At 38.6% G+C, this 25,036-nt stretch overlaps 4 protein-coding genes across 4 annotated transcripts in view; 3 read left to right on the forward strand and 1 right to left on the reverse strand.

The window, feature by feature from the left end:
• The first annotated feature begins 29 nt into the window (after positions 1-29).
• On the forward strand, positions 30-2,126 carry LOC144657392 (cystatin-B-like). Its single transcript, XM_078517742.1, has 3 exons — positions 30-218; positions 1,421-1,522; positions 1,829-2,126. Exons 1-3 carry the CDS (start codon positions 144-146, stop codon positions 1,955-1,957), a joined length of 306 nt encoding a protein of 101 aa, XP_078373868.1. The 5' UTR covers positions 30-143; the 3' UTR covers positions 1,958-2,126.
• Positions 2,127-3,147: 1,021 nt separating this feature from the next.
• LOC144657391 (protein MIX23-like) lies at positions 3,148-9,884 on the reverse strand. The gene is made up of 5 exons (XM_078517741.1): positions 9,762-9,884; positions 6,232-6,357; positions 5,162-5,308; positions 3,951-4,010; positions 3,148-3,444 (listed from the first exon to the last, which is right to left on the reverse strand). Exons 1-5 carry the CDS (start codon positions 9,819-9,821, stop codon positions 3,400-3,402), a joined length of 438 nt encoding a protein of 145 aa, XP_078373867.1. The 5' UTR covers positions 9,822-9,884; the 3' UTR covers positions 3,148-3,399.
• A 69-nt stretch (positions 9,885-9,953) lies between these two features.
• Positions 9,954-25,036, forward strand: part of LOC144657331 (uncharacterized) — a 59,111-nt gene continuing 44,028 nt past the window's right edge. Inside the window, exon 1 of the mRNA XM_078517670.1 lies at positions 9,954-12,775. Within this exon, the coding sequence (XP_078373796.1) occupies positions 10,122-12,239 (2,118 nt within the window). The 5' untranslated portion in view covers positions 9,954-10,121 and the 3' untranslated portion in view covers positions 12,240-12,775. The remainder of the gene's footprint in view (positions 12,776-25,036) is intronic.
• Positions 15,032-24,536, forward strand: LOC144657368 (cysteine and histidine-rich domain-containing protein 1-like). Its single transcript, XM_078517715.1, has 13 exons — positions 15,032-15,200; positions 17,272-17,321; positions 17,515-17,571; positions 17,843-17,929; positions 18,699-18,760; positions 19,475-19,581; positions 20,385-20,446; positions 20,559-20,629; positions 21,382-21,487; positions 22,433-22,458; positions 22,804-22,900; positions 23,636-23,698; positions 24,039-24,536. Exons 1-13 carry the CDS (start codon positions 15,125-15,127, stop codon positions 24,180-24,182), a joined length of 1,008 nt encoding a protein of 335 aa, XP_078373841.1. The 5' UTR covers positions 15,032-15,124; the 3' UTR covers positions 24,183-24,536.

Below are 25,036 nucleotides of genomic sequence, written 5' to 3' on the forward strand. Positions count from 1 at the left end.
ACGATTCAGAAGTTCAGGGGTCAAAGGGAAGTCAGGTGTTAACGTCAGGTGACTGTCACATGAAGCGTCACTTGCAACTCCACTTGAAATACCACCACAGGAAATCTTTTTTAAAATTCAACCTCTCTAGATAAACCGTTTTCATGTCAAGAATGGCTTGTGGTGCACCTTCTGAGGAAAAAAAGGCCGATGGAGAGGTGCAAAAGATTGTCGACGAGGTTTGTTTAATATTTTGTGGCATTGCGTGACTGAAAACAATTTATTTGATCATTCCACCAAACAACGGATACAACTTGCAGGAGGGGTCGCTCGAGCCAACCTTTTAAGTAAAAACCTTCTTGTAAAACGGAGAGTCTGATTGTCTATAAAACCTATCTATGAAAGGAAACTAGATCTATTCTTTTGAAAGGCTGGAATACAAAATCGCAGTCATGTGAGTGTTTTTTTCCTAGCATCTCTTTCAGTTTCTGTCAATGTTAGTCTAATGTTTCTTCTCGCAGTAAAGCTGCGAGAGTTTGATGTTACATTAACTTGGACAATATTCTCTATTTACTACATCTCAAGCTGATGAAATGCTTTTTGTTATTCTCAAAACTTTTCTGCTTGATGTCCTATTAAAAGAGAAACTAGATGTTGTGCGGTGCTATGCACCTATGAATGTAAACACTGGGGGAGGGGGAGGGGATTGCCCAACCCCAAAGCATTTGTGTAGGGGACCTAAATAGGGCTAACCTCATGGTCCTCCTTTTCAAATACTATTTGTATTCTGTATTTTAATATTAAAAGTATTATTAAATTATTAATCATCATCATCATTTATAAGCCACTTCAAAATTAATATAATTTAATACAAATTAACAGTAAGGTAGGGCGAGGAGACCTGCAAGAAACCACCAGGCTTATAGAGTATCAGAGTCCACCTCAGTTAGCAATATGTTAGTAACGTAGTTGTGGATGTACCACTAGGTCAATTCAGACTCATTCTATTTTAAAGTAGAAAACTAGTCGAACCAGTGATCGATATTGTGGAGGGGGACAGGGGGGCGGGAGCCCGGGAGAAAAGGGGCGGGAAGCAGGGGGAGAGAAGGCGGGAAGCGGGATTCTTAAGGTGGCGGGAGCCGGGAGAAAACAAGTAAAATTTCACAACATTTCATTCATTTCGCAATAGATAGGGAACAAATAGAAGAGAACGACTACAGAAAGGGGCGGGAGGCGGGAGTAAAAGGTACGGGAAGCGGGAGTAACAGGTACGGGAGGCGGGAGGTTCAAACCCCCCTGTCCCCCCCCCCTCCCTCAATATTGGGAGAGAATTCTAAATTTTAGGACCCTGGTAAAGTATTGTTCACTGCTTAAGATTTGTACCACAGTGATGTGGTCAAAGTGCAAAATATTACATGGTGATCAGTTTCTTTTTTTCCAGATGAAAAGCCAGGCAGAGGCAAAAGCAGGAGAATCATATAATCAATTTGAAGCCATTTCTTATAAAACTCAACTTGTGGCTGGAACGAATTACTTCATCAAGGTAAGTCCAGACTAAGTCTTTTATGACATAACAGGATCTTAAACACTCTGTGGCACTAAAAAGTTTTGCTTTGAACCCTAGAGCCCCAAGGGTTATCTCTTTGAACTTGAAAAACAAAACATTTTTTGCTGTTTCTGACTTTTCTTGTGCCTGGATCCTTTTTCTTTTCTTAGGGCCATTCGTTTCTAGGTCAGATCCTTAGAGCCCAAGGAAGCGGACTTAAAGACTTGCTAATTCATGAAGTTTTGTATGAATAAAAATAGTGCCAGGGTATTTTCAAAGAATTAATCGCTGTTTCATTTTCAGGTAAAGGTTGGTGATTCTTCCTACGTCAACTTACGTGTGTATAAAACCTTGTCACATGCTGGATCAACCCTTGAGCTAACTGATATGAAGACTGGATTAAAGGAGGAGGACAGCTTGCAATACTTTTGAATGTAATTTTGAATCTTGAATCCTCCAAGCCAAGCTTGAGGGTAATTACTATAATTAAAGCTTGGAGGCTGTGTTTTACAAAACAGGCAAATGTAAGGTCGCAAGATCATGGTGAAATAAATGTTAACACACAAGATTTGCATTAAAATATAAGTTTTAAAAAAAATAATATTCAGTTTGATATCATTAAAATGGGTGATAATAAAGTTTCTCGTTTTCATTTTCACCCGAGTTTACACATATTCAGATTATATGGGTGGTGCAATGATTACTGTACTGGTCTTCAGATTGCATGGCCTGGATTCAAGACAGGGTCATTGTGTTGTGTTCATGGGCAAGGTACGTAACTCTCACAGCCTGGCAAACTGGCAGGACAAAATATGGGGGAGGGGGGGGGGGCATTTGTCTGACTGTAATGTAACAGCACTGATATGTGGCGATTTCAGAAAAGTTCCGGTGGTGTAAGGTAGAGGTCTCAGAGAACTGGTTGCAGCACTCAAAATGTTGGTCATCAAATTACCTCCTGAAATATTTTGAGCCTACAAGCAAAAAGATAACAAACTAGATAAATACCCATATAATTATTGTTATTAACCAAAAACACAAGTCCAGCCACATTCTTGCTGTACAAAATATTTATTTTTAAATTGAGTCAATTATTGGGTGTATAAATTTAAAACAGTAGAAAGTATCTAGGGCTATGTCCAAACTAAGCCAGATAAATTTGAAATCAAAGTTTTCATCCTCAAAATGGATAAGATGTTCACCATCTACACTTATCGTTTTCTAATGTCCCCAGAACACTTGAATGCATGGTAGAGTATGTGCACATTACTTGAGCCTGCAATAAATTGACTTTGTGACATCAGCATTTTCAAAAGGTCTGTTTTTGTCACCCACGCTAACACACCGAGCCAGCATTTTCAAATTATATACTCTGGAAAGTGGATTAAAAAAGTTCGGTCTTTCATTAACCAAAAACACCATTTTAATATGGATGGAAGGCCAAATTATCTGGAAAAAAAGTTGCATTTTCATATATCCTATGACTCAATATTAAACGTGGTGTGGACATATGTCTAGGATACAAAATACACCAGAACATTAATAATCAAGACCAGGAAACAAGCTGTTTGGTGATTTTCATAGTAATCTACTGACAATTAGTTTGTGAAACATGGCTCCTGTAGGGAAATATTCAAGTTTTCATTTTTTGTGCCCAAAACCTGCACATTGCTTACATTGTACTCACATACACAAAGGTCCCTCAAAATTTCTAAATCATGCAACAAAATTAAATTGTCACAAACTAAGTTAAGGTAGACAGTTCAAAAGAATTTGATGACTAAAATCATTTTAAGGGTATTGCCTGTACCATTAATTCTAAACCACTTAGAGGCGAGAAAAAATATGCCTCCTAAAACTAATGGGCAAAACTGGTGTTATTGTGGTGGTTTGAAATACTTCCAGCATCGTTCATTAAAGGCCTGCAAATAAAACAAAGTGGATATTAATTACTGCTTTTAAAAGTATGAAAAATACTTTGAAGCACTGATAATTATTTGACGAACTAAAGGAACATGGTGGGGGAAAAGAGATTTATAAATAAAAGAAAATAAAAAAGTAGAACCTGGACCCCCCCCCCCTCCTCAACCAGATATGAACCCAAAATATATAATTTTGTACTCCTAAATTTTCTGTATTGCCAGCATGACGCATTGCATAAAAAAATTATCATGATATTTTACTCAATGCAGCTAATTTAAATTTTGTCCAACCATTCTCTTTTTTGACTTCACTAGCATTTGTTTCAATTTTTATTTATAATAACAAGTTACACCCTTTATCTAATAGAGAATTTATTTGTGCTTATGGCCTAAGTTTATTATGTAAACTATGCAACAGGAGAGCCTAGTAAACAAAGCATGGTATGCAATGCATTGAAAAGAAAAAGAGTCACATTCACAACAGTCACAACATATAACTACAGTACCTTGACAGTACGCCGTTGTATAACCTCTTCTACACTAAGTTCTGATTGCATTAACCTAATCTGAAAATAAACGTAAAATGACAAAAATAATTTATAACAGGAGTGAGTAACAGACAGTACAAACACACACCACTTACAACCCCCACAGGGAGGGCAGGGGGGGGGGGGGTCTGGCCTTCCTGCTTCCATACCTTTTACCCTCCAAATATATACCCCTAAAAGGTACCAGTATCTCATTCTGTGGGCATGGCCAAAATTCATTTTCACCCCCAAGAGATGCCAATTTTAAAATGTGTGGTTCCATAAATTATCCCAACCTCCCCCACAAAAGGGATTTTTCCTAAGACCCCCCTTCTCTGGAAATTCCAATTAAGCTTCATACATACCATATTTTAAAAGTTTTTGGCCTTTGAGACCCTTCCCACCCCCAGGAATTTTCAATCCCTTCTGTGGGAGGAGTATGGACATTTCTGGAATCACACCATAACGAATTGGAAAATTTAATGACTGGATGACAAATTAGTGTTATTTGTGTAACAAATGCATTAATTTTACGGTTTTGGTCATGCTTAAGACTGATAACCTTAAACATCCCTAAAAGGTACAGAGACAGCTCTAGCAGCATTCACTTTAGGAAACACCCTGCGCAGTACCAATCCGCAAATTTTACGCAAATTTTTAGCAAGGCATTTTGTTACCGGTAGTTTATATAAGACTTTTTATAGTTTTTCTGCAAATTATTTTTCTTATAGCCAATGGTAAATAGTGTAGGTTTCGTTTTTAATTTTCTAAAGATTGTAAATAGGTTCTTATTTTTGTATCTATTGTAATGTTTGTAATACGCATTTGATTATTTTATAGAAAATGTACAATATAAATATTAAATATTATTTTTATTATTATGTGCCAACCATTTGGGACGTTAGCCCATGGCCGGTCAAATACTTCTATGGTAAGCATTGCACTGGTGGGATTTTTTTTTTTTTTTTTTTTTTTTTTTTTTTTTTTTAATTTTAATTCATTTATTCAAACAATGTAATACAAAATGAAAAGAAAATTACATGCAAAAGGGAAAACAGAAACAAATTAAACTAATAATAACACACTGTTAACACACTGTTTATAACTAGTCATAACTATTGCACTGGTGGGATAAAATAATAGCCAAGCCCAGACTCTTGTCAGATTGACCAGGCATGCAGCATCCTCACCTTAGTTTGTTCTTTCCTAAGATCTCTCATAATTTGAAAATCATCTGGGTTCTTTTCATTTTTTTCTCGAAGTTGTTTGGCATTTTCAGAAACTAATGTGATGCACTTCTTTATTGCTTGATCTCTTGTTTTGTAGCCACCCAGCAGCTGTAAAAACAAATGAATCAGTTGATGGACTTCAACTCCCAGTATATTAAACACAATTTTTTGCAGTTTCTATGTTGAAAAAACACATTAGGCCTATTTGGAAAAATTGATGATGTGTGACACCAGCTATTCAGAAAACATATCCAAGCTCTATCAACAGGAGTCAGTAGCCTACTGTAACCTTCTGCATATCAGTTGGACCCTCTACCACTGATCTACAGGAGACTCGTGGGAACTAAGCCACGTAGCTAGATTTAAATATGGCAGAATTCCTGGATCTTTGTTCTGTTGATGAAAGAAATGAAGGTATATACCGGTATATTGTGGTTTAAATTGATCTTTGGTTTAAAATTTTTCAAACCAGTTTAATTTTTATTTTTCACTGTCTTATATTCAGTTTCATATTTTGAAACAAGCGAAAATAAATATCAAACTGGTTTGAAAAATTTTGAACTAAGGAAAAATTTAAACCACAACATATTCTACAAAAATCTGGTTGATTCAATTTGCTGGTTCATTATGATACGTGATCTGCTTATTTTGAAGACTGTTATTCATAAATCACCAAAGACTGATCATGAAGGAGCCAGATGACTGATCTTGCCTGTAGGACACATTCTCTCAGCCGGCTACAGCCCATAATTAGTGAAAGCTCATTTTTAAAATTATTTGTAAATACATACAGTCAACTCTCTCTAAAACGGAAACCTCTGGGACCGGCACCAGCTGTCCATCTGAGAGAGGTGTCCGTCTTATAGGGAGTTTTATAGTTACAGTAAAACTACTGAAAAACAGCAAGGGTGGGACCAACACCAGATGTCCGTCTTATAGAGGTGTCCGTCTTATTGAGGCATCCATTCAGAGAGAGTTGACTGTATATAGTAATTTGCAACGTCTCAGAAATAGAACATTAATTTTGTTACCTCATTATAAAGTTCCTGACATTTTTGCTCCGCATTAACCTCACCAACAAAGGAATCTGTTGGAATACTTTTATTCAACTTGTAGATGATTTTATCATCAATAAGTCTGAGGACCTTCAATGCTTCCTGCAACAGTCAAACATGAACGACATACACTGTATAAGTTGAGTCACATACACTATGGTATTTTCCTATTCAGGGATGGTTTTCAGATGATCTCTTGCCTTACTATGGACTATCTAAGAGCTCTATTGATAAAGGTTTCATTCTGCACATTCAAGAATACCGATCACATGAAACTATTTTTCTTGCTTGCGTTGCCAAAATATGGCTGAATCCCGGCGAGTTGAACTGGTGATATGCTCAGAAAACTTTCACTCTCAATCACCACTTATAGCAACAGTTAACGTTTAGCACAGGCCAAAGAAAAAAATTTCCTGAGAAAATCGTGGAGAGAAAATTTAGCCTATAGTGGACACCAACTTCACTATAAGTCACTGCTAAGTGTCAGGGTGGATTCTGTGCACATCCAATGCAGGAAATACACCAAGGTTTACAAGACTCTATAATATAGGGGGACAGGGGGGAAAGAGCCCAGAAGAAAAGGGGTGGGGAGCTGGAGAAGAGAGGGACTGGGAAGCAGAATTCCTTAGGTGGTGGGAACCAGGAGAAAACAAGTAAAATTTCACAACATTTTGTTATATTTCACAATAGTTATGGGACAAAAAGGAGAGAATGGCTGCAGAAAGGGGCGGGAGGTGGGAGTAAAAGGCATGGGAGGCGGGAGGTTAAGACCCCCCGTCCCCCTCCACTCTATATTATTTCAAGCAAAAATATGTCATAAATGCAGGCCAAGACAACTGCCCATATACTCTTAAAATTCACATTACAGATCTTCAGCAGCATCATTCATGAGGTAAATTCTGAAACGGCGACATGAAGAAGCTAAAATGACGACGAATGAAGAGATGCTCCCATGAAATTACGACAGTGACAAAGAAAAAAGCAAAATTGACAGCGACATTGGCGTTTTTTTTAAGTGGCTTGTAGGCAAAACAGCCTTTGCAGTTTACCCTTTTGTGTTCCCATCTTGTGCTTTGTAAAGACCATGCTCGTGCATTGAACAAGTGCAATCTTACACTCTAACAGTTCATTTTGAGGGAGAAAATTGCTGCTTTAGTCAATTAATACAAAATGATCCATCATTCCGAAAATAATTCTCTTCATGTTCTCTTTGTACCCCCTTAGAATAAAGGAAAACATGACTTAGCTTCTTCAGTTTTTCAAAATTTTCTGGGGGAGCATGCCCCCAGACCCCCCCTAGACATGTGTCTTCTTTGGTGTCACAATTAACTGATTTGCTCTCCAAAATCAAAGTAAAAAACTCACTCTGTGCCAAAAAATCAACTTGACATATCCAAGAATATGAAATATTTTGGCAACACAATTAGGAAAACACATTATTTTATGTTATGCACTCTGGACTCAAACATTTCCGTTATTGTCAGTGGCTATGCATGAATTCAAAATTCCGACAGCGACATGCGAACCTTCTGAAATAGCGACGTGAAAAGATTTGAAATTCAGAGGGGGGGACATAAAGACCCCCCCTAACAGGGCCGCATTCATTTTGTCTGTTATCTCCCGTGAAGAGTAAGCTGCGCATCCCGCCTCGGTAAAATGCAGCCTAAGAAAAGTGCCCAGTTAAAGCACATCAAGATTGACTATACTACAGTAGAACCCCGGTAACTCGAACTCTGAAGGGAAACGAAAAACAGTTCGAGTTAGCGGGGTTTCGAGTTATCGGGATCGATTGAATATTTAATTTGCCAAGTTAATAATTGATAGTTTACTGATTTTTCAGCACTTCAGGGTCTTCAGTATACAGCACAGTGTAAGTTAAACATATCTCGTCATAAACTCTAACACGATCATAAATTTTTAGGATAAGAGTGGAAAAAGAAGTCCTGTCAAAAACGTGATCTGTTTTGTTGCTCTAATCAATGGGCAACCGTGGCAAGTTGCAAGAACTGGAATTCGAGTTATCGGGGTAAATTTGACCCAAATTTTGATCAAGGGAAACAAAATTTAGTTCGAGTTAGCGGGGTTTTCGAGTTATGCGAGTTCGAGTTAACCGAGTAAAAATGACTGAAAAGTGAGTTCAAATACAATGGAAGTTTGTTCGAGTAAGCGGGGTTGTTCGAGTTATCCGAGTTCGAGTTACCGGGATTCTACTGTATATGAACTGTAACTAACGTGTACTGTAAATACTATAACATTGGCACTCAGTGAATGCCCCTTCTGGTGGGGGGGAGGGTACTCCCCCAAAGTGCCTATAGTGAGTATACGGCCCAGGGGGGGTATTCCGGCTTGTAAATGATGGGATGATGGAATGAAGGCAAAAATCAGGACCCAAAAAAATCCCTAAGTCTTCCGAGATTACCCAAAAAAATCCTTGGACCAAAAATAACCCCCAAAAAATCCCTTGTCAAATGACCCCTAAATTGTCAGGAGGGGCAATAATATAACACAAAGAAAATCATAAAAATTGAACGCTCGTGTTTGTTTATTCATCATACCATAGATATGCCAAGGCCGTGCCAAGGCCTTCCCCTATTTAAATCAAGTCACCCAAAAAAATACTTGCCAAATTTTCCAACCCAAAAAAATCCCAGAATTGAAAATTTCAAACCAAAAAAATCCTTCGATCATCCCTATCATGTAGCCCCTGTCATGTACCCCCCTGGGGTATACGGATATGTGCTGTCCATTCGGGATCGTGATTTTGGGTTCCCAAACTAGAACAGGGTATCAAATTTAGTGACGATTCCTGGAACTGGGTATGATATTTCGAATGCACAAAAGTTTCAAGCTTTCAGCAACAAAAACAGGGTGCTAAAAAGTTGACCTGTTTCTAGAAGGGGGTATCATTTTGAATGCAACTTTTTTCTACAACAGGATGCTACTTTGGAGACCTGGGCAGCACATACCCACTCAAAACATACTTGAGTTCCCCCCCCCCCCCCCCCGGTGGGTCAAAGCCCTGTGACGATAATAATTAACCTTAATTAAAAGTTTAATAGTTAAATAATAGCCCAATTTCGATATTTTAAAATTCAGCCTAAAACAATAGACATCACAACGAGGCTCCGGGGAATAAACCCCACAAACTCTATACTTTAGTCACCGGAGCCTCGTCCTGAGGTCTATTGTTTTAGGCTGAATTTTAATATATCGAAACTGGGCTATTTAGATGTAGATCAATATATCAATCTATGACAATCTAAAAGATTAATTATAACTCTAGTAACCTTTGCCTAGTTGACTTTCATCGATATCTGTAATCAATCGATTACGTGCTATCGATTATTAAACATCGATAGATATTGATAATTTTCTCAAAACATGCAGTAACCTTAATATGGATGGAATTATTTCTCTTTGCAAATGGGCTTCGTGTCTTGTGATATTTTCAGTCTACAGAAAAACTTAATTATTTTTGCAGTCTACTATCTTATCGTAGCGGTTACCTTGAATTCCCCAAAGTCTTCACAAGACATTTTAGTCAGTTCATTTTCACCGGTAGCCATTTTGACACACGTGCAAAGTGGAACGTCTAATGGTCGTTAAATGAGGATGCATTGGTCCGCTGACCAATTGCTTGCTGAGCCTGCTGTTACGTCACAAACTCTTGATTTCTAATCACCTTTGACCTGTTCAAATTGATTTCTCGAAGTTTATAAATTAGCTTTTAAAAACTTCTGTCAGCGTGGAGTTTCACGCAGTCAAACTGTCTTTTAGAAGTTGCTGTTTGCCTCTAAACGGACAAAGAGTGCTCCTGAAGCTGGCTTTGCGCGCGTGGAAGCCGAAATGACATTTTATGGCAACTGATGGAATCTTTTGTGTTCCGGCTTTGTGAAAAAGCGCCGGATATTCTGAGAGAAGTGTGTTTAGAACGCGGCTGGGAAGAATACAGCGAAAACGGAGGTGAAGCAGATGGCGATTGGAATCTCTGGTGGAAGACTCAGGGTTTTACTTCAGGTGAATTCGAACGCTGTCGTCCCTGGCAACGACTCAATCACTTTCCGAAATCGACAAATATCACAAAGAAAGACGGCTTGGCCAGAAACCTCAGGCGAATGAGAACATCCTATGGAGGATCCATGTTCGAATTTTTTCCACTCACGTTCATCCTTCCAAATGAGTATAAAAAGTTTGTTGCAGAATTCTCTAAGCAAGATGGCGGTCAGCAATCAAATTACTGGATCTGCAAGCCAACTGAGCAGTCCTGTGGCCGAGGAATTTTTATATTTCAAGATCTACATGATTTAACTTATGACTGTGCTGTTGTTGTTCAAAAATACATCATCAAACCATTTCTAATTTCGGGTTATAAGTTTGATTTACGTTTGTATGCCATAGTCACATCTTTCCATCCATTCCGACTGTATATTTACCATGAGGGTCTTGTGAGATTTAGCACTGAGAGGTTTGATTTGTCCTCACTTGACAATCGCTTTTCGCATCTTACGAACACCAGCATTAACAAAACTGGACCGCAGTATATGGCAGAAAAGGAAAGCATCGGAATTGGTTGTAAATGGACATTGAGTAAACTGCGTCATTACTTCCACAAACACAATGTTGATGACCGCTTACTGTGGCATCGCATTACCTCAATTATCATTGTCACGCTGCTTTCACAGGTCCAAGAGATACCAAGCACTAGTTCCAATTGTTTTGAGCTTTTTGGGTTTGATATACTCATTGATGAAAAATTAAAGCCATGGCTATTGGAGGTCAATTTCTCACCAGCATTAGGCAATGATTGTGCACAAGACGAGTTAGTGAAAAAACCACTACTGCATGATATACTTGAAGCCCTGAACTTTACCGAGGCAGACATCAAAAGGGGAAAAAAGGAAAAGGAGAACAGTGTCACAAGGAAAAAGGGTTTGAAAGTGAGAGAAGCAGGGAATAGCACCTTTAGGAGTGAAAAAAGTGTCCCTTCAAAATTTGCTGGTAAACAGATGATGAAGAGCAATTTCAATATTTTCCCACTGCAATCTGAATCTGAATGTAAAGAAGATGGTGAATGTGTCAAGAATCTTGCTTTAGATGACAGAAAACTGGGAAATAGAAAGGCAAGCAAACACCTGGGAGAGAACAGTGGTACAAATGGCATTAAGGGAAAGAAATCCATTCCGAGATGCAAAACACCATGCTCAAAGAACAATCTGTCAGAACATAAGAGGCTAAGTATGTCAGAAGAATTTCTTAAAGCTGCTAAGATTGACTGTGATAGCAAGGAAGAATTGATCAATAGCAAGGTACCTTTGAATTGCACTAAAGAGGATGACTTGGCTTTTAAAAACAACCCTGATGCCATCCTAGAAGCAGGGGAAAATCTGCCGTTTTCCATGGAGCAAACAAAAGAAGATGAGAATGGCCATGACACAGATAAACATGAAAGGTGTGAACAGCCATCAAGCCCACATAAGATAACTAGAACCCAATCTCAGAGTGGGTCATCAATGCATTTATCCCCAACTGAAAACAAACGCAGTAGACCACCATCAAACCTACGTTTGCGTCGTTACAAATCAGAAGCTTTGTCGTTGAATTCCCCTCAGTCATTTCACAAACACAGCCTGTCAAATGCAAGTACAGGAGCCTTGAGCCACATTTCATCCAGGTACGCCACAGGGGCCTACACAGCAGGTAGCCACTCTGACAAGAAGATTTATGATGCTTTGAAACTTCGACCTCAAATTGGAAATTGCATCCTAGCATTTCCTTTCAATGAAGCAACACACAAGGCCAGTAATGGACAGCTTAATCAGAAGGTGGTGGTTGAAGAAATAAGAAAAATTGTGAAGGCAACCAGTGGTCACATTAAGTCGTCACCACCAACAGCTGACAATGAGGATGAAACTAATTCGCTTGATCTTTCAAAGCCATTTTGGGGTTATAGGTCAAAATTAAACACGTTTTACAGTTCCTTATAACCCAAATAGTAAACCATCAATAATATTTATTTAGGAATCAAAAATTCAATATTGGTTCTGTGTTCCTAGAAAATTGATGTGAAATATATGGATAACATTTTACAAGGGGTTTTAGAATGCTTGAATGGGGTTAGCACTGAGTAACTTTCGCACTACAAGAAAATGCTTACAACTTTGAAATACACAAAAAATTTTGAATTCTTTACATTTTTGAATTCTTTAAATAAGAATAATTTATAATTAATTTAATCTCTGCAAAGAATGAGGTTTTGTTTAAATGTTAGTAATAGAATGGAAGATTTTGTTTGTAAGTTTTTTGTTTGAGTACAGCTGGATGAACTGTACGTACATAAAAGAACAAGTCTTAAAAGTAATTTAGAACTTACTGATAGTATTTTTAGATGCTGTCAACGCTGACAGGAAAACCATGTTGCACAAAATTTTTACAGACTCTTGTTTTCATGTTTTTTTGGTGTGACCCGGCCACAAATAGTTCCTGCAAATTAATGTTGTAAAAAAACTTGGACTGTAATACTGTGCAAAAATGGCAAAATGCATGGAAAACCAGTGCCTCCAAAAGGCCAAAAAAGATCCCGCAAAACACAAAATCACTAGTCTGCAAAATTGAAACTCTTTACAAGATTTTGTGCAATATGGTAGCCCACTAAGGACCATATATATGAAAAGAATTGTTTTTATTTTCTGAAAAGAAAGAAACAATATATTTCTGAATAATTATTTATGTCCTCATTTAAGAGCAACTACCACAAGTATGAAATTGTCAAATGTACAACTGGTAAGTTTTATAATTATAAGCTTGTATTTCAAAATCCAAAATGTTGCTTATCAGATTCTCAGTGGTGTGTACTCTCCAAATTTTTGGTAGGGTGTTCCAGCCAGTTCCAAACCTTTAACTTATTTCAGACCAAAGTCTCAAGCCTATTTGAGGCCTGATCTTTTCAAACCTGTACTATATAAAATCCTGAATTGTGTTATGTCAAATCAAATGTCTTCTATGACTGGTCAAAATATGATGATATACTTTTAACAACAACAAAAATAAGTCCATTGTGACAGCAGAAACTACTTTATCAAGGTTCTGTCAGTGCACATCGAGTGACAGATCCATTAGGATCAAGTGAGTGGAATAATAGGTCATTTCTTAACTCTTTCAGTGCTAAAGTCGACTTTTGTCGACATTTGGAGGAGCAGTCAATGAACCACTTGTGACGTCATTAATTTAAAAGTCAGCAGATTTTGGTGATAAGCATCTGATAGAGCTAGGTTTGACCTTTTCAAAGAACTATTCACTTTGCGTATCGGTCGTATCCTAACAGAGCTAATCGAGAAAAAGTCAATCACTTTTTAGTGCAAAATCGGTGCTTAAAAAGGCCAAAACACCTGTAAAAGATCGAGGTCCTCTTGACAGGGTTTACCAATGTTTTTATCAAAACTTTTTTGGTCTAAAGGAAGGACGAATACAGTAGAAAGAAGTGGAAATAACAAAGCCAAGAGAAACGAAAGGAAAAGGAGCAAGAAAAAAAATGGAAACGATTTCGCAAAAAAAAAAAAAAAAAAAAAAAAAAAAACAAGTCCAAATTTTGGCTTATGCGCATGCACCAAAGTACATTTTTGTACATTTTTTAATGGAATCTTCCTCAAAATCTTGCTGCATTGTGGAAAAGTGCTTTTTAAGTAAAGTTAAGGGAAATCCAGGATTGTAGCATCAAAAATTCAGTTTAACGGTAAAAAAAAACCCAGTTTTTGGAGAAATTCAGCACTGAAAGGGTTAATACAGAAATAATAATAAAAAACAATGTTTCACACTGTTGTTTCACATCTTACCTTGTACCTGACTCATTCCCCAGTTGCCTCTTATAACAAAATTATTCAAAAAAATGGTGTGCACTTGTAAATAATATCTTTCTAGTATGAGACCTCAAGGAATATATACTTCATGATCAGAAGCTGTCTGGGGTTGGGGACTTTCAGATTTAAGTGACAGAGAGGCTTTCAGCCTCATCCCAGGATGTTAAAAAGAACTCTCCGAAGTCCCCCTCTTTCTTTTTCCCCTGTACCATTTACTCCCTCTCCTTCCCATTTCAATGCCTGTCATGCAAGCTAAGAGAAATAATTTGGGAAGGGGTTCCTATAGGCTCGATTTCCAGCCGCTTTTTCGGGAAAATGAGCCCGCGGTCATCCCCCCGAAAGCGGGAAATCGAGCCTAGGGTTCCTACTTCTGAAAGAAAAAGCACCCTGGGGATCAGGTTGTTTTTTTAAAAAAAAAAAAAAAAAAACTATAGCTAACACTTACCATGCAGGACTTCCCTTACACTTAAGTACTATTGTGAAGTTTTTTTTTAGACTTCCAACACACTTTTTTTTTAATAATTTCTTCATGTTCAAACCCAAACGAGACCTTGACGGCTGAGTCCTAAATAATACCCTAAGTGACCAAAATCATTCATTTACATCCCTAAGAGAGTCAACGAGCATTCCTTTCCCTTGTATATGCGAGTAACCCCTGGGGGGAGGGGAGGGGCAGATTAAACTAGACTCTCCTTATTAAGTAAAATGTTAACATTTGGAATGGAAAATGAACAATGCCAAAATAGATTATGTCAACTTACCTACTTTTGGATACTAACCATCAAAGCAAAGACACGAGGTCTTGGGAGTCGGAATGCCGGGAAAGAGATGATTACATAACTTCCGGTAATGCAGTCAGCGGTAGAACGGCGCCAAGGGACAGTATGTGTCCCCATACATGACGTACCTTGGCACATGTGAATTTCTCATCATCCGGCGTTTTTTTCTCGAAACGTGCAGCGAAACAGAAGTTTCCGTTATCTTTTACCTTGAATCTTGAGGTATTTTTTGTTGAAATGTCCACGAATCAGTTGCTCAGGTGCTACAATAAAGGCTGTGGCAATGAATACACGGAAGACGAAAATGGAGAAGGTAATGATCTGTCGGCAGAACGCTGATAAATTTTCATGCAGTCTGTCACATGCCAAAGCTTACCAGTTTTACCTGACAAAAAATTCTAAGTTTACTAGGACTTGTGTCTTACTGATCACAATATTCTTATTTTATATATATATATGTATGCACATAAACTTTTTTCTGTTCAAATCATAAATCAATTGTCTCCATGTCTTGAACAAACTGCTTTCTCTGAGTACAACCTAACACTTTCAGGATCGGGCATACGGCGTAATTTTGGCAGAATGGTTGTGCGCAGGGAATGTTTTAAAGTTTTCATTTAATATTCTATTGTGCAATAATCTGTTCCCTAATTTAGTTTTCTTTTCTAGTATAACGTATGAAATATTTTTTTTCTTTCCTTGAATGATCCAAGATTTTTATTGCAATTTTCCTGTTGCCTTAGTGCACATGTTATGTCAAATATAAGTCGACATTACGATGTCTATAACGCCAAGGCATCAAAATGACTTTGAAATTTTCCTTTATTGTCTTTCTTGCATTTCATGTTGAAGGAGAATTCATTTTTTGACCAAAATATTTTTTTCCTGAGAAAATCAGGACATTTAGGCCGTCCCTTTCTTTTTCTCTATTTACCGTCGTCTGACTAACCCAAATTTGGGGGTTTTCCAAAAAAAAAAAGTTGTGATATTAGAAATATCAAAAGACTTGCTATTTCAGCGGTTGCTGGAAAGTTGTTGATGCTCGCAGATCGCAAAAGAGTGTTAGTGGTTCATCTGTTTTCGCTTTTCTCAGCTGAGTTTACTTTAACAACTACATCAATCTTTTCATTCTCCATTGCCACCATCACACGCCATGTCGATTTTGCGACCATGTTTCGTTGTTTCTAGGCTCTTATATTAGTTCTAGCTTGCTCCTGAATTTTTTTAATTTTCTTTTTCTATCCAACCCATTTTCCCAAAAATCGGGAACGCATCCGACAGGAAATGAGAAAAATAGGGGACCGCCTTACTATGGTATGCTTGAATGTTGCAAGGATGTAAGAAGTTAATTAGGTTGTGATCACCAACATCAACTAACTAGGTGTGCCACCAACTTCTCATAATCAGCATGAAACTAAATGAAGTGACATGACCCTGAATACTGGCAACACAGGAACATTTTAACAGAGTCAGACAACATCATTTCAGTACTGAAATGTGACAGCAACACAATGAGACAGCAACACAATAGGGGGATAACAACAGCAGCATTTACAGCTGTTGGCTAGACGACATCAGTTCTTAGAAACATTTGACATTGTGACCCCCCTTGGAAGGCATCGTTAAGAGAGTTGACTTTGGCAGCATAGGACAGAAATTAGAGTGACTCGTTGCTTTAATTTTTCTTTTCTAGCAGAGGTCTCATTTCCTTTGTATTGGCTGAGCTGACGGAACAAGGGATAAGAGACCTCTGCCCTGGATACTTCATTTACTTAGCGATTGAACCATCACTTGATGCCATGTTTGCTATGTGGGATCAATAAATGACGGCCGAATTAATGCAACTAGAAATGCACTGGACTCAACAGGCTCAAGTTGCAGCCTGCATTTAGAAAAGCTACTGTTGATTTAAAGCTATTTTCCACCTAGGGCAGAGGTTTTCTTTTCCACTGTTTCACCCAGGGTGGATACTCAGGCTTGTAATGACGGGGATGACAAAGGAGGCAAACTCAGGACCCAAAAATATCCTGGACCAAAAATAACCCCCCAAAAATCCTGTGAATACCCCAAATGCCAGGAGGAGCAACAACACCAAGAAAACAAAAATGAATGTATGTGTATTCATCAACCAAAACCCCAAGGCCACGCCGAGACACAGTCGCCAAAATCCCCAAACAAGCACCAAACGCCAAAATCCAACCAACTTATCATCCCTGTCATTTACAAGCGGAGTAGCCCCCTGGCCTGTTCCATCAGCTCAGCAAAAAAAAAAAAAAGAAAAAGAGGCCCCTGCTAGCAGGGGACTTTGATTTGAAACAGGAAATTATTCAGCTGTTCAAGAATTTAATATTTTTGTAACCTAAAGCTATGTTGTTGATTTGCAGATAAGTGTACACATCATCCAGGTTTTCCAGTGTTTCATGATGCTCTAAAGGTGAGCAGTTAGGTACCAAGCAAAAAATGGACTTTTTAAAGCTTAGAAGCTGTACAGTTAGGTAGAGAAGGTTTAACTTGGTGTTTTATCAACCAGAAGCTTGTTAGTATTAATAGTACTGTACAGTATAATTATATATTGAAATACTCTTTGAAAGTGAGGAAAAATAAACAATATTTTGTTTTGACTCTAGGGATGGTCTTGTTGCAAGAAAAGGGTCACAGATTTTACAGAATTTCTTAACATTCCGGTAAGTTTGAGCTAAAAGGGGTAGTAGCTCTTGCCTAAAAAAATATTGAAGTAAGTTTCAGTCTGTAAATGTTTTTTTAATTATTTTTCTCAGCTGGACCTTGTTTATGTGGACGCCATATATAGGGACCATAGATTTTTTTTTTTTAAAATGAGATGTCCATCTTTTAAGTAAGAGTCTTTACAACAATGTAAAGCAGGGCTTGACTGTACTTGTACTGCACAAAATGCTCTCACTGAATTTTATAACTTTTGTATTTTCTTATTGTCAGGGATGCACTCAATCAAGTCACAGTAACGTCAAACCGCCAGAACCCGAGAAACCAAGCACAGATGATAAACCCCTTGGTCTTGATGAAGTGAGTTTTAATGAGTTACGTGTAGCAATGCACTTGTTTTGTTATAAATTCTCAGTTGAAAATAATTTATTATTTCCAGTCCTAAGATCAAAAAGTTTTAATAATTAATGTTTCCTTTACTGAATAGTGTATATTTTTTCGTGTTAGTTGTAAGAATTTATTGGTTCACCTAGTCACTACTCCCTTTTTGTTGTGTTGAGTTTTCAAGCTTGCGTCAAAAGATAATGTCAACCTTTTCACTCCTGTTGAACACTTTATCCGAGAGGGACGGGGAGGGAAGAGGCGAAGGGGGCGGGGGCCGTGACGCGTGCATGGAGGGAACACACGAACACCAAGGCAGGGTGCCGCCAAGGAAAACCACAAGAACGGGGGCAACACCTAACTAGATTCTTCAAATGACTGTTGTGTCAGGGGTAACTGAACCAGTTGATGCAGAGTGTGTTGCCAAGTTTCTCTTACTTACAACCCTCCAAGTAAAGACTATTTTAGTCGCCATGGCAAGTAAAATTTTTGAGCTGGTGACTAAATTGGAACTGAAGTCGCCAGCCTGGCGACTAAAATTAAGAAGAAGGATGAAAGCGTGAGCTTAATTTAGCAACTAAAATTTTTCACTGGCAACCAAACTTGAGCAGTCGGTGGCCAAATGGCGACTAAGGAAAAAAATAAACTTGGAGGGTTGACTTAACTCTCATTTGGGATTTTGCATCCTAGTTTATACTTCCAACTTGTATTCAAATAATCTATTTTTGTGTGGTGTCCACTCTACCAGGTAATAACAGTTCAACAACCTAAAAGAAAACCAATCCCAACCGAGCCTGTTGAAAGACCAAGGTATTTAATTTGATCTGAGATTAATGTTAACTTCCAAATGTTTGAAGTAACAGCATGCAAGAAATAATCTTGAAAAACAAACACATGGTTAAATTAAGTTTGAAAAACATGTTTAAGATGATCTTCATCCATCTTCAGTTTTGACTTCATTCAATAAGACCTGCTGGATGGGGTGATGTAAATACGATGCACCATCTACCAGTAGTGGTCATATTGTTTTGCTTTTCATGGGAGCTTTCCTTAAATGGTCCCTAAATACTGTTATGTGCAACAAATGTGTTCTAAATTCTCCGGAACTCGCATAATGTAAAACATACCCTAAAATTCTGGTTATACACAATGTAAGCCCCCACGGTTATAGACCCATCTTCCTGGAAACCAAAGAATACATCAGGTCATAAGACCCCTGGATATAAGCCCCCCTCTGCCAGATGACAGGACTGAACAGGACTTAATGTTGTTTTATTATGACTTTTTGACTAAAAAAAGGGTATTTCAATCAACACTCCCATAGCTCGTTTCGAAATGTTTGATATAAGCCCCTCCGCTTATAAGCCCACACAAAACTTCTTTACAAAGTTATATAAGCGCAGGGCTTATAACCTAAATTTTACAAAATACTAAATCGTTTTCCCTACAATTTAAGAAGATGTATTTTTGCTTGTATCATTATGCATTTAAAATATTGTTATCGATGTTTTTATTTTCGTCTAGTGATGACCTGCCAAAGACAAAGCTTACAATGTCAGTAGCAGATTCGTTGAAAAGAGCTCTGCTGAAACTTAAAGAACAAGAAAAAGATAAACCTGATAGAAATGATGGTGAGTGAGTTTGTTTAACTCTTTATAGTCAAGATTGCTCATTTAGCCTGTGAGCAGACTTCTGTTTGGAAACACATGTTCAAGATAACAAGCTAGCAAGCTGAGCGGGGTGGCAAGAACTTCCGGTAAGCAGCTTAACTATTTCCCACTTCGCTGGCTTGTTATTTTGCTGAAAGACTGATAAGCTGCTCAGAATCGTAGAAATCACATCTAAGAGGCTTCAACTTTGTAAAATTTTCTGAGGGGGGCATGCCCCCAGACCCCACTAGGGGGATGGAGCCTTTAGCTCCATTAAATATGGGCCTCAGACCCAAAATCATTTGCACTCCCACTTTCAAAAAAACTGCCTCAAAGCCTGAACCCCCCCCCCCCCCCCTCATAAAAAACAAACTGGGGCTTGAACAATATAGTAAACAAAAATATTGATAAACAGCCACCCCCCTTTGAAATATCCTGGATCCGCCCCTGGTATTATTAAAGAAATAAAAAGCACAGCCAAGTGCAATGTTGAGTTATATATTAAGCATGCTGGAATTTTAAAAGCACAAGAGAAATGCATAGGGAACCATGAGGCACAGCCGAGTGCTTCTCGCACTTTTCAGGTGTTCTTAAAAACTCAACAAATTATGCACAAGGACAAAGTTTTTTATTTATTTCTTTGCTCAAATTGTTACGTAAGCCACATGCATTATAGCTCGATAAAACACACACCTGACATGCTTTATGGTGCTATAATGAAGTCAAATTGACCAATCATATTGCATGCAATTCATTGAACATTTTATAAAATAAATTTATTTCAGGTGGTGAGTCTGAAGGTGGAGTTAAACCAGGAACAATGTGCAAGAACAGTAGCTGTACCACAGTAAGAATTTATCTGATTCATTATGCTTTGTAATCTCAGAAAAATGTGAATTACATACAAACCCAGAACATCTGTTATATGTTACCATTTCTCTGTTGTTATGGTTTTTTAGTCTTATATAAATGAAAGCACCAATGACGACAAGTGCTGGCATCATTATGGAGTACCAGTATTTCATGAAGGGTAAGGCATTGTTGAAACTTGAGGAGGCAAGGTGGCGGTGTTTGGGGCTGGTGTTGTTGGGGCGGTCGGGCCTGCCCTTCCCTCTGTTTTTTTCGTTTTTTAACTCCCTTTTTTCCTCCCCCCGTTTTTTTTTTTTTTTTTTTTTTTTTTTTTTTTTTTTTCTGTCCCATATCTATTTTTAATAAAAGAAAACACAACAACAAAAAAAAAAAAAATATATATTTTATTAATTCAGTGTCTGGAAACTTTAACAGAAAATAAGCTAAATGAGCCCTGATTATTGGAACTCGGGATCAGGAGACAAGACACAGTCACTGAAGCAGGGTCCTCAATTATCCTCCCTCCCACAAGAATTTCAAAAATGCCATTAGTTGAGGAAGTGTGGATTTTTTTCTGGAAAAACCCAATTCAGGATTGGAAATTAGAATTGAGAATTTATTTTAATAAAGAAGTAATGAAGAGTACATTATCGTGTCTGATAACAGATTTATCATCATTTCATCATTTATTTGCCACTTCAGAATTACAAACCCTTGCCACTTGCCACTTCAGAATTTTAAACCCTTGCCAGCTTGCTGAATATTAAACTATACATGCAGTTAAGTTGAATTAGATCCACAAAGTTATAGCGACATGTCAACTTGCTGAATGTTAAACTACATGCAGTTAATTAGTTAACAAAGTTAATTAGAGTTAATTAGCAGTTAATAAGATCCACAAAGTAATACTGACATGTCACTGTCCCATTTCAGGTATAAATTTTGGTCTTGCTGTCGGAAAAGGACAACAGACTTTGATGAGTTTTTAAAACAAGATGGATGCACTTCAGGGTCTCATAGATGGGAGCTAACTGAAGAGGTATGGTGGCTCTGAACCCCAGCCTCTCATGCAGTAATATACAGGCTGCAATTTACTTTGTACAGCTGTATATGTTGAAATCATCTTGCTCACAAGCCATCTGGTCCACACTGCTAGAGTCAGCAGCCTCCTAGAGCTTATCATGGTTTCTACACCTGCCAACTTTTCCTGGGTCAAAGGCGTGAGATTTTTATCCTGAGAGTGCCAGGATTTCCAAAGACGATACGACAATGTCCGAGTTCCGAGACGTCCGAAGTATTCCGGAGACGTTCTGAACATCTCCTGATCCCAGTACGTGGATGTGTTTTGCTAACACGACCTCGTTCCCATGTTTTTTTTCGTCAAAACTCTGTCATTCGGGAAGGTATCGCCATTTACTCATTTTACATGGAGTTTTATTTTCTCACACTGTTTGAGATAATTTGTTGGAAAATTTTTTTGTGTTACTCCTTTCGATAGGTGTGAGAAATTGGTTCGTAAGCGTGAGTTGGCGTGAGATGAAGTTTTCAACTCGTAGGCGTTAGACTCACGTCCAAGGCGTGAGAGTTGGCAGGTATAATTTTCTATAGCATGCGGCCGTGCAAGTGGTTTGCTCTCACCCCCACAGATGAGACCCTGTTTGGAGGGTGGGGGATGTGCATGTTTTCTGTCTGAATTTCCAACCTTTTCATGTCGCAATTTTGAACACAAGTCTTGTAGTTTATCATCATTTCACTGGCCTCTTATGTTATTGTTTCAACACACTGGCGCTCTATTGAATTTTACCCCAACAGAGTCTCCTAAATAGGATGCCAGTCCACCATCAAGTAAGCTCCCCAGCATTTTGCCAGCTTTTCCCAATGTTCATTTCTCTGGTACCCATTTATACATGTGACCCCTGCCAAATGTTACAAGTCAATTTTTCAGGCCAATCCTTATAACCTTGGTTTCTTTTTCATTTTGCAGGAAAAGGAGAAGAAAGTGCTTTGTCGGTAAGATTTTTGCACCCTGCCCCAGGTTGACCACTTGGAAAGTTTGTTTCAATCCCATGATCAGAATCCAGAGGGCTCACTGGTGCTGGTACCTAACTCCAGTATCAGTAGCATGAAGCAGCGCTCGGAGTATTGCTACCCCACTCCCCTAGATGGGATGCTAGTCCAGTGCAGGATTCCCTCCAATATTTTGTCAGGTTCCTCTTACAATTCTGTTGTTATCTAAAACTAACATGTTTTCCCAAAAGCACGACACAGGGACCCCAATTTCAAACCCAGACCTATCTGTTATAGTGTCGTAAAGAAATTTCTCATAAATAGGTTGTTTTGTTTTTTTTTTTTTAGGTATGACTGGTATAAAATGGGAAACTTTATCGTCATTTCAGTATTTGCGAAGCTGAGTGATCCTGAACAAACCTTTGTAGAAGCAAATAAAACAGTTGTAAGTAGACAATTTTGTATCATTATTTGGACTCATTCAAACACTTGTTATGAAATGAACGGTTTGTTAGTTAGATAGACATTTACAGGGCTGTTATGTTGTGGGATGTGTGTGGAAGCTACCTTAGTATAGGAAATTAACGCTTGTATTAATTAAGGTATTTGAAATTAAGGCGACTTAACTTAATGCGAATTGAAGGAAAAATTACTTCCCAATAAAGGAAATTAACGCGAAAGAGGGGGTAACATTTCAAAATGAAGGAAATTAACGCGACAAATACAAAAGAAAAAAGAACTTGTTGAGACAACAGGAACAAGTTTACTTCAACATAAAGGAATCTGACCGCCTCGAGCGTTTTTCACAGTTTTAGTGATCCGGCAGATTTCCACCCTGATGAAATTATGCCTTTTCCTAAGAGTCAAGACGTCTGGACTGTATCGAGAAATTGGGGCCAAAATAATGGAAATTAAGGTTGCGGAAATTAACGCTCTACTTAATTAACGGCGCGGAAATTAACGTTAACAAAAATTAACGCGACTTAAATTAACGCGAATTTTTTTAAATTCGCGTTAATTTCATGAAGCGTTAATTTCCTATAATAAGGGTCTTTTTGCAGCCGTTTTTGGCGTGAGGCGCGTTGCGCGACAACCCAAAAAAACGGCTGCTAAGGAGTCTTCTTGGAAGCTGGATTGGTGTTATATTTATGGTAATAAATTAATGTTCTTTCCCTTTCAGTTACGCGCTCATGTGGTGTTTGGTGGTTCAAATGTTTTTGAGCTTCAACTTAATCTCCACGGGGTAAGTTTTGCTAAATAACGCTTGACTGTTAAAAGTTACACTTTTGAAAAATACACAACCTGAAGATGGAAATCCAAGCCTCAAATTGTCGCCAATATTGTAAGTAGCGCATAATTTTGCTGCAAAAGGTTTCTCCTTGTTTGTTGTGTTGGGCGCTTATTGGAAATTGGGCGCTTATTTGAATAGAGGCTCTTATTAGACGATGGGCGCTTGTTGGAACAGGGGTGCTTAGTGGCAGATAGGGGTTTGTTGGAAAAGGGGCTCATTGGATGATGGGCTTTTTTTAGAAGATGTGCGCTTATTGAAACAGGGGCGCTTATTGTGGTATTTTTTTTTTTAGACAATTCTTCCAGAAAAGAGCTCCGTGTTGCTGTCCCAGACCAAGGTGGAGATCAAACTGCGAAAAGAAGATATTGGAAGCTGGCCTTCCCTGGAGTTGAAAAAACCAAAAGAAGAAAACCCCTCCAAAACGGAAGAGAAATAATGTAAAATCAACAAAATGCAATTGTACAGCGTAGAACGTCGTAAGATCCATAAAAATCCACGGTGAAATGCTTAAGTTTCTGCAGAACGTTACAAGAACGCAATCGTTGTTTTTCTACTTCCAGGATTCTAGGCCTTCAAAGCACTGCACTGAATAGTAATATATAGTTAGTAATTTCACTGCGTTCAAATAAATTATTTAACTATTGTTTTGTGTATAAAGCTGTGGTACGTTCGCTAAATGTAGTTTAGCTGAGACTTGTGAATCCCGCCTTTGTTTCTTTATCAACTTGAAATAGATAAATAAAGTGAACCACCTTTGTTGATTGTTTGAACTGAGTTGAAGACGTTTTAATAGTCGCTTTGTAGTTGAAGTTGAGAACGTCACACTGACTTTACTTAAATCTAAAACGGCGTTACTATTATATATCAACTTTTTTTTGCCTAAAAAAGCTGCAAATAACCAACCCAGAAAGGGCACAGCACAGGAGTGTTTTATGCAATTTTGACCTGGAGGGGCTTGGAGTGAGGCCGCGCAGAAGGGAGCACGGGGGGGGCGGCACGGCACGACGCAGCGGCACGGGCCGCGAGACACCAGCGGCGGAACGCGACCGGGAGCGAGCGGGCGGGAGGCGGCCAGCGCCGCCCGCGCGAGGACGCCCGGGCCCCGAGGGACACGAGGGCGAACAGGAGACGGCCACCGCACCGAGTCACGCGGCCGCGCACACCCCGACACCAAACGACAACGGCGCGACGAGGACGAGGCGGCAGACACGCCAGACGACGGGGGCCAGACGAGGAACTGACTGTGGGCGCGCGGGCGGGGCCGACTGGAAGAGCGCAGGGCGAGCTGGC

The sequence above is a fragment of the Oculina patagonica genome, chromosome 6 (genome assembly GCF_052425735.1).
Source record: "Oculina patagonica isolate OP01 chromosome 6, crgOcupat, whole genome shotgun sequence".
NCBI lineage: Eukaryota > Metazoa > Cnidaria > Anthozoa > Scleractinia > Oculinidae > Oculina > Oculina patagonica.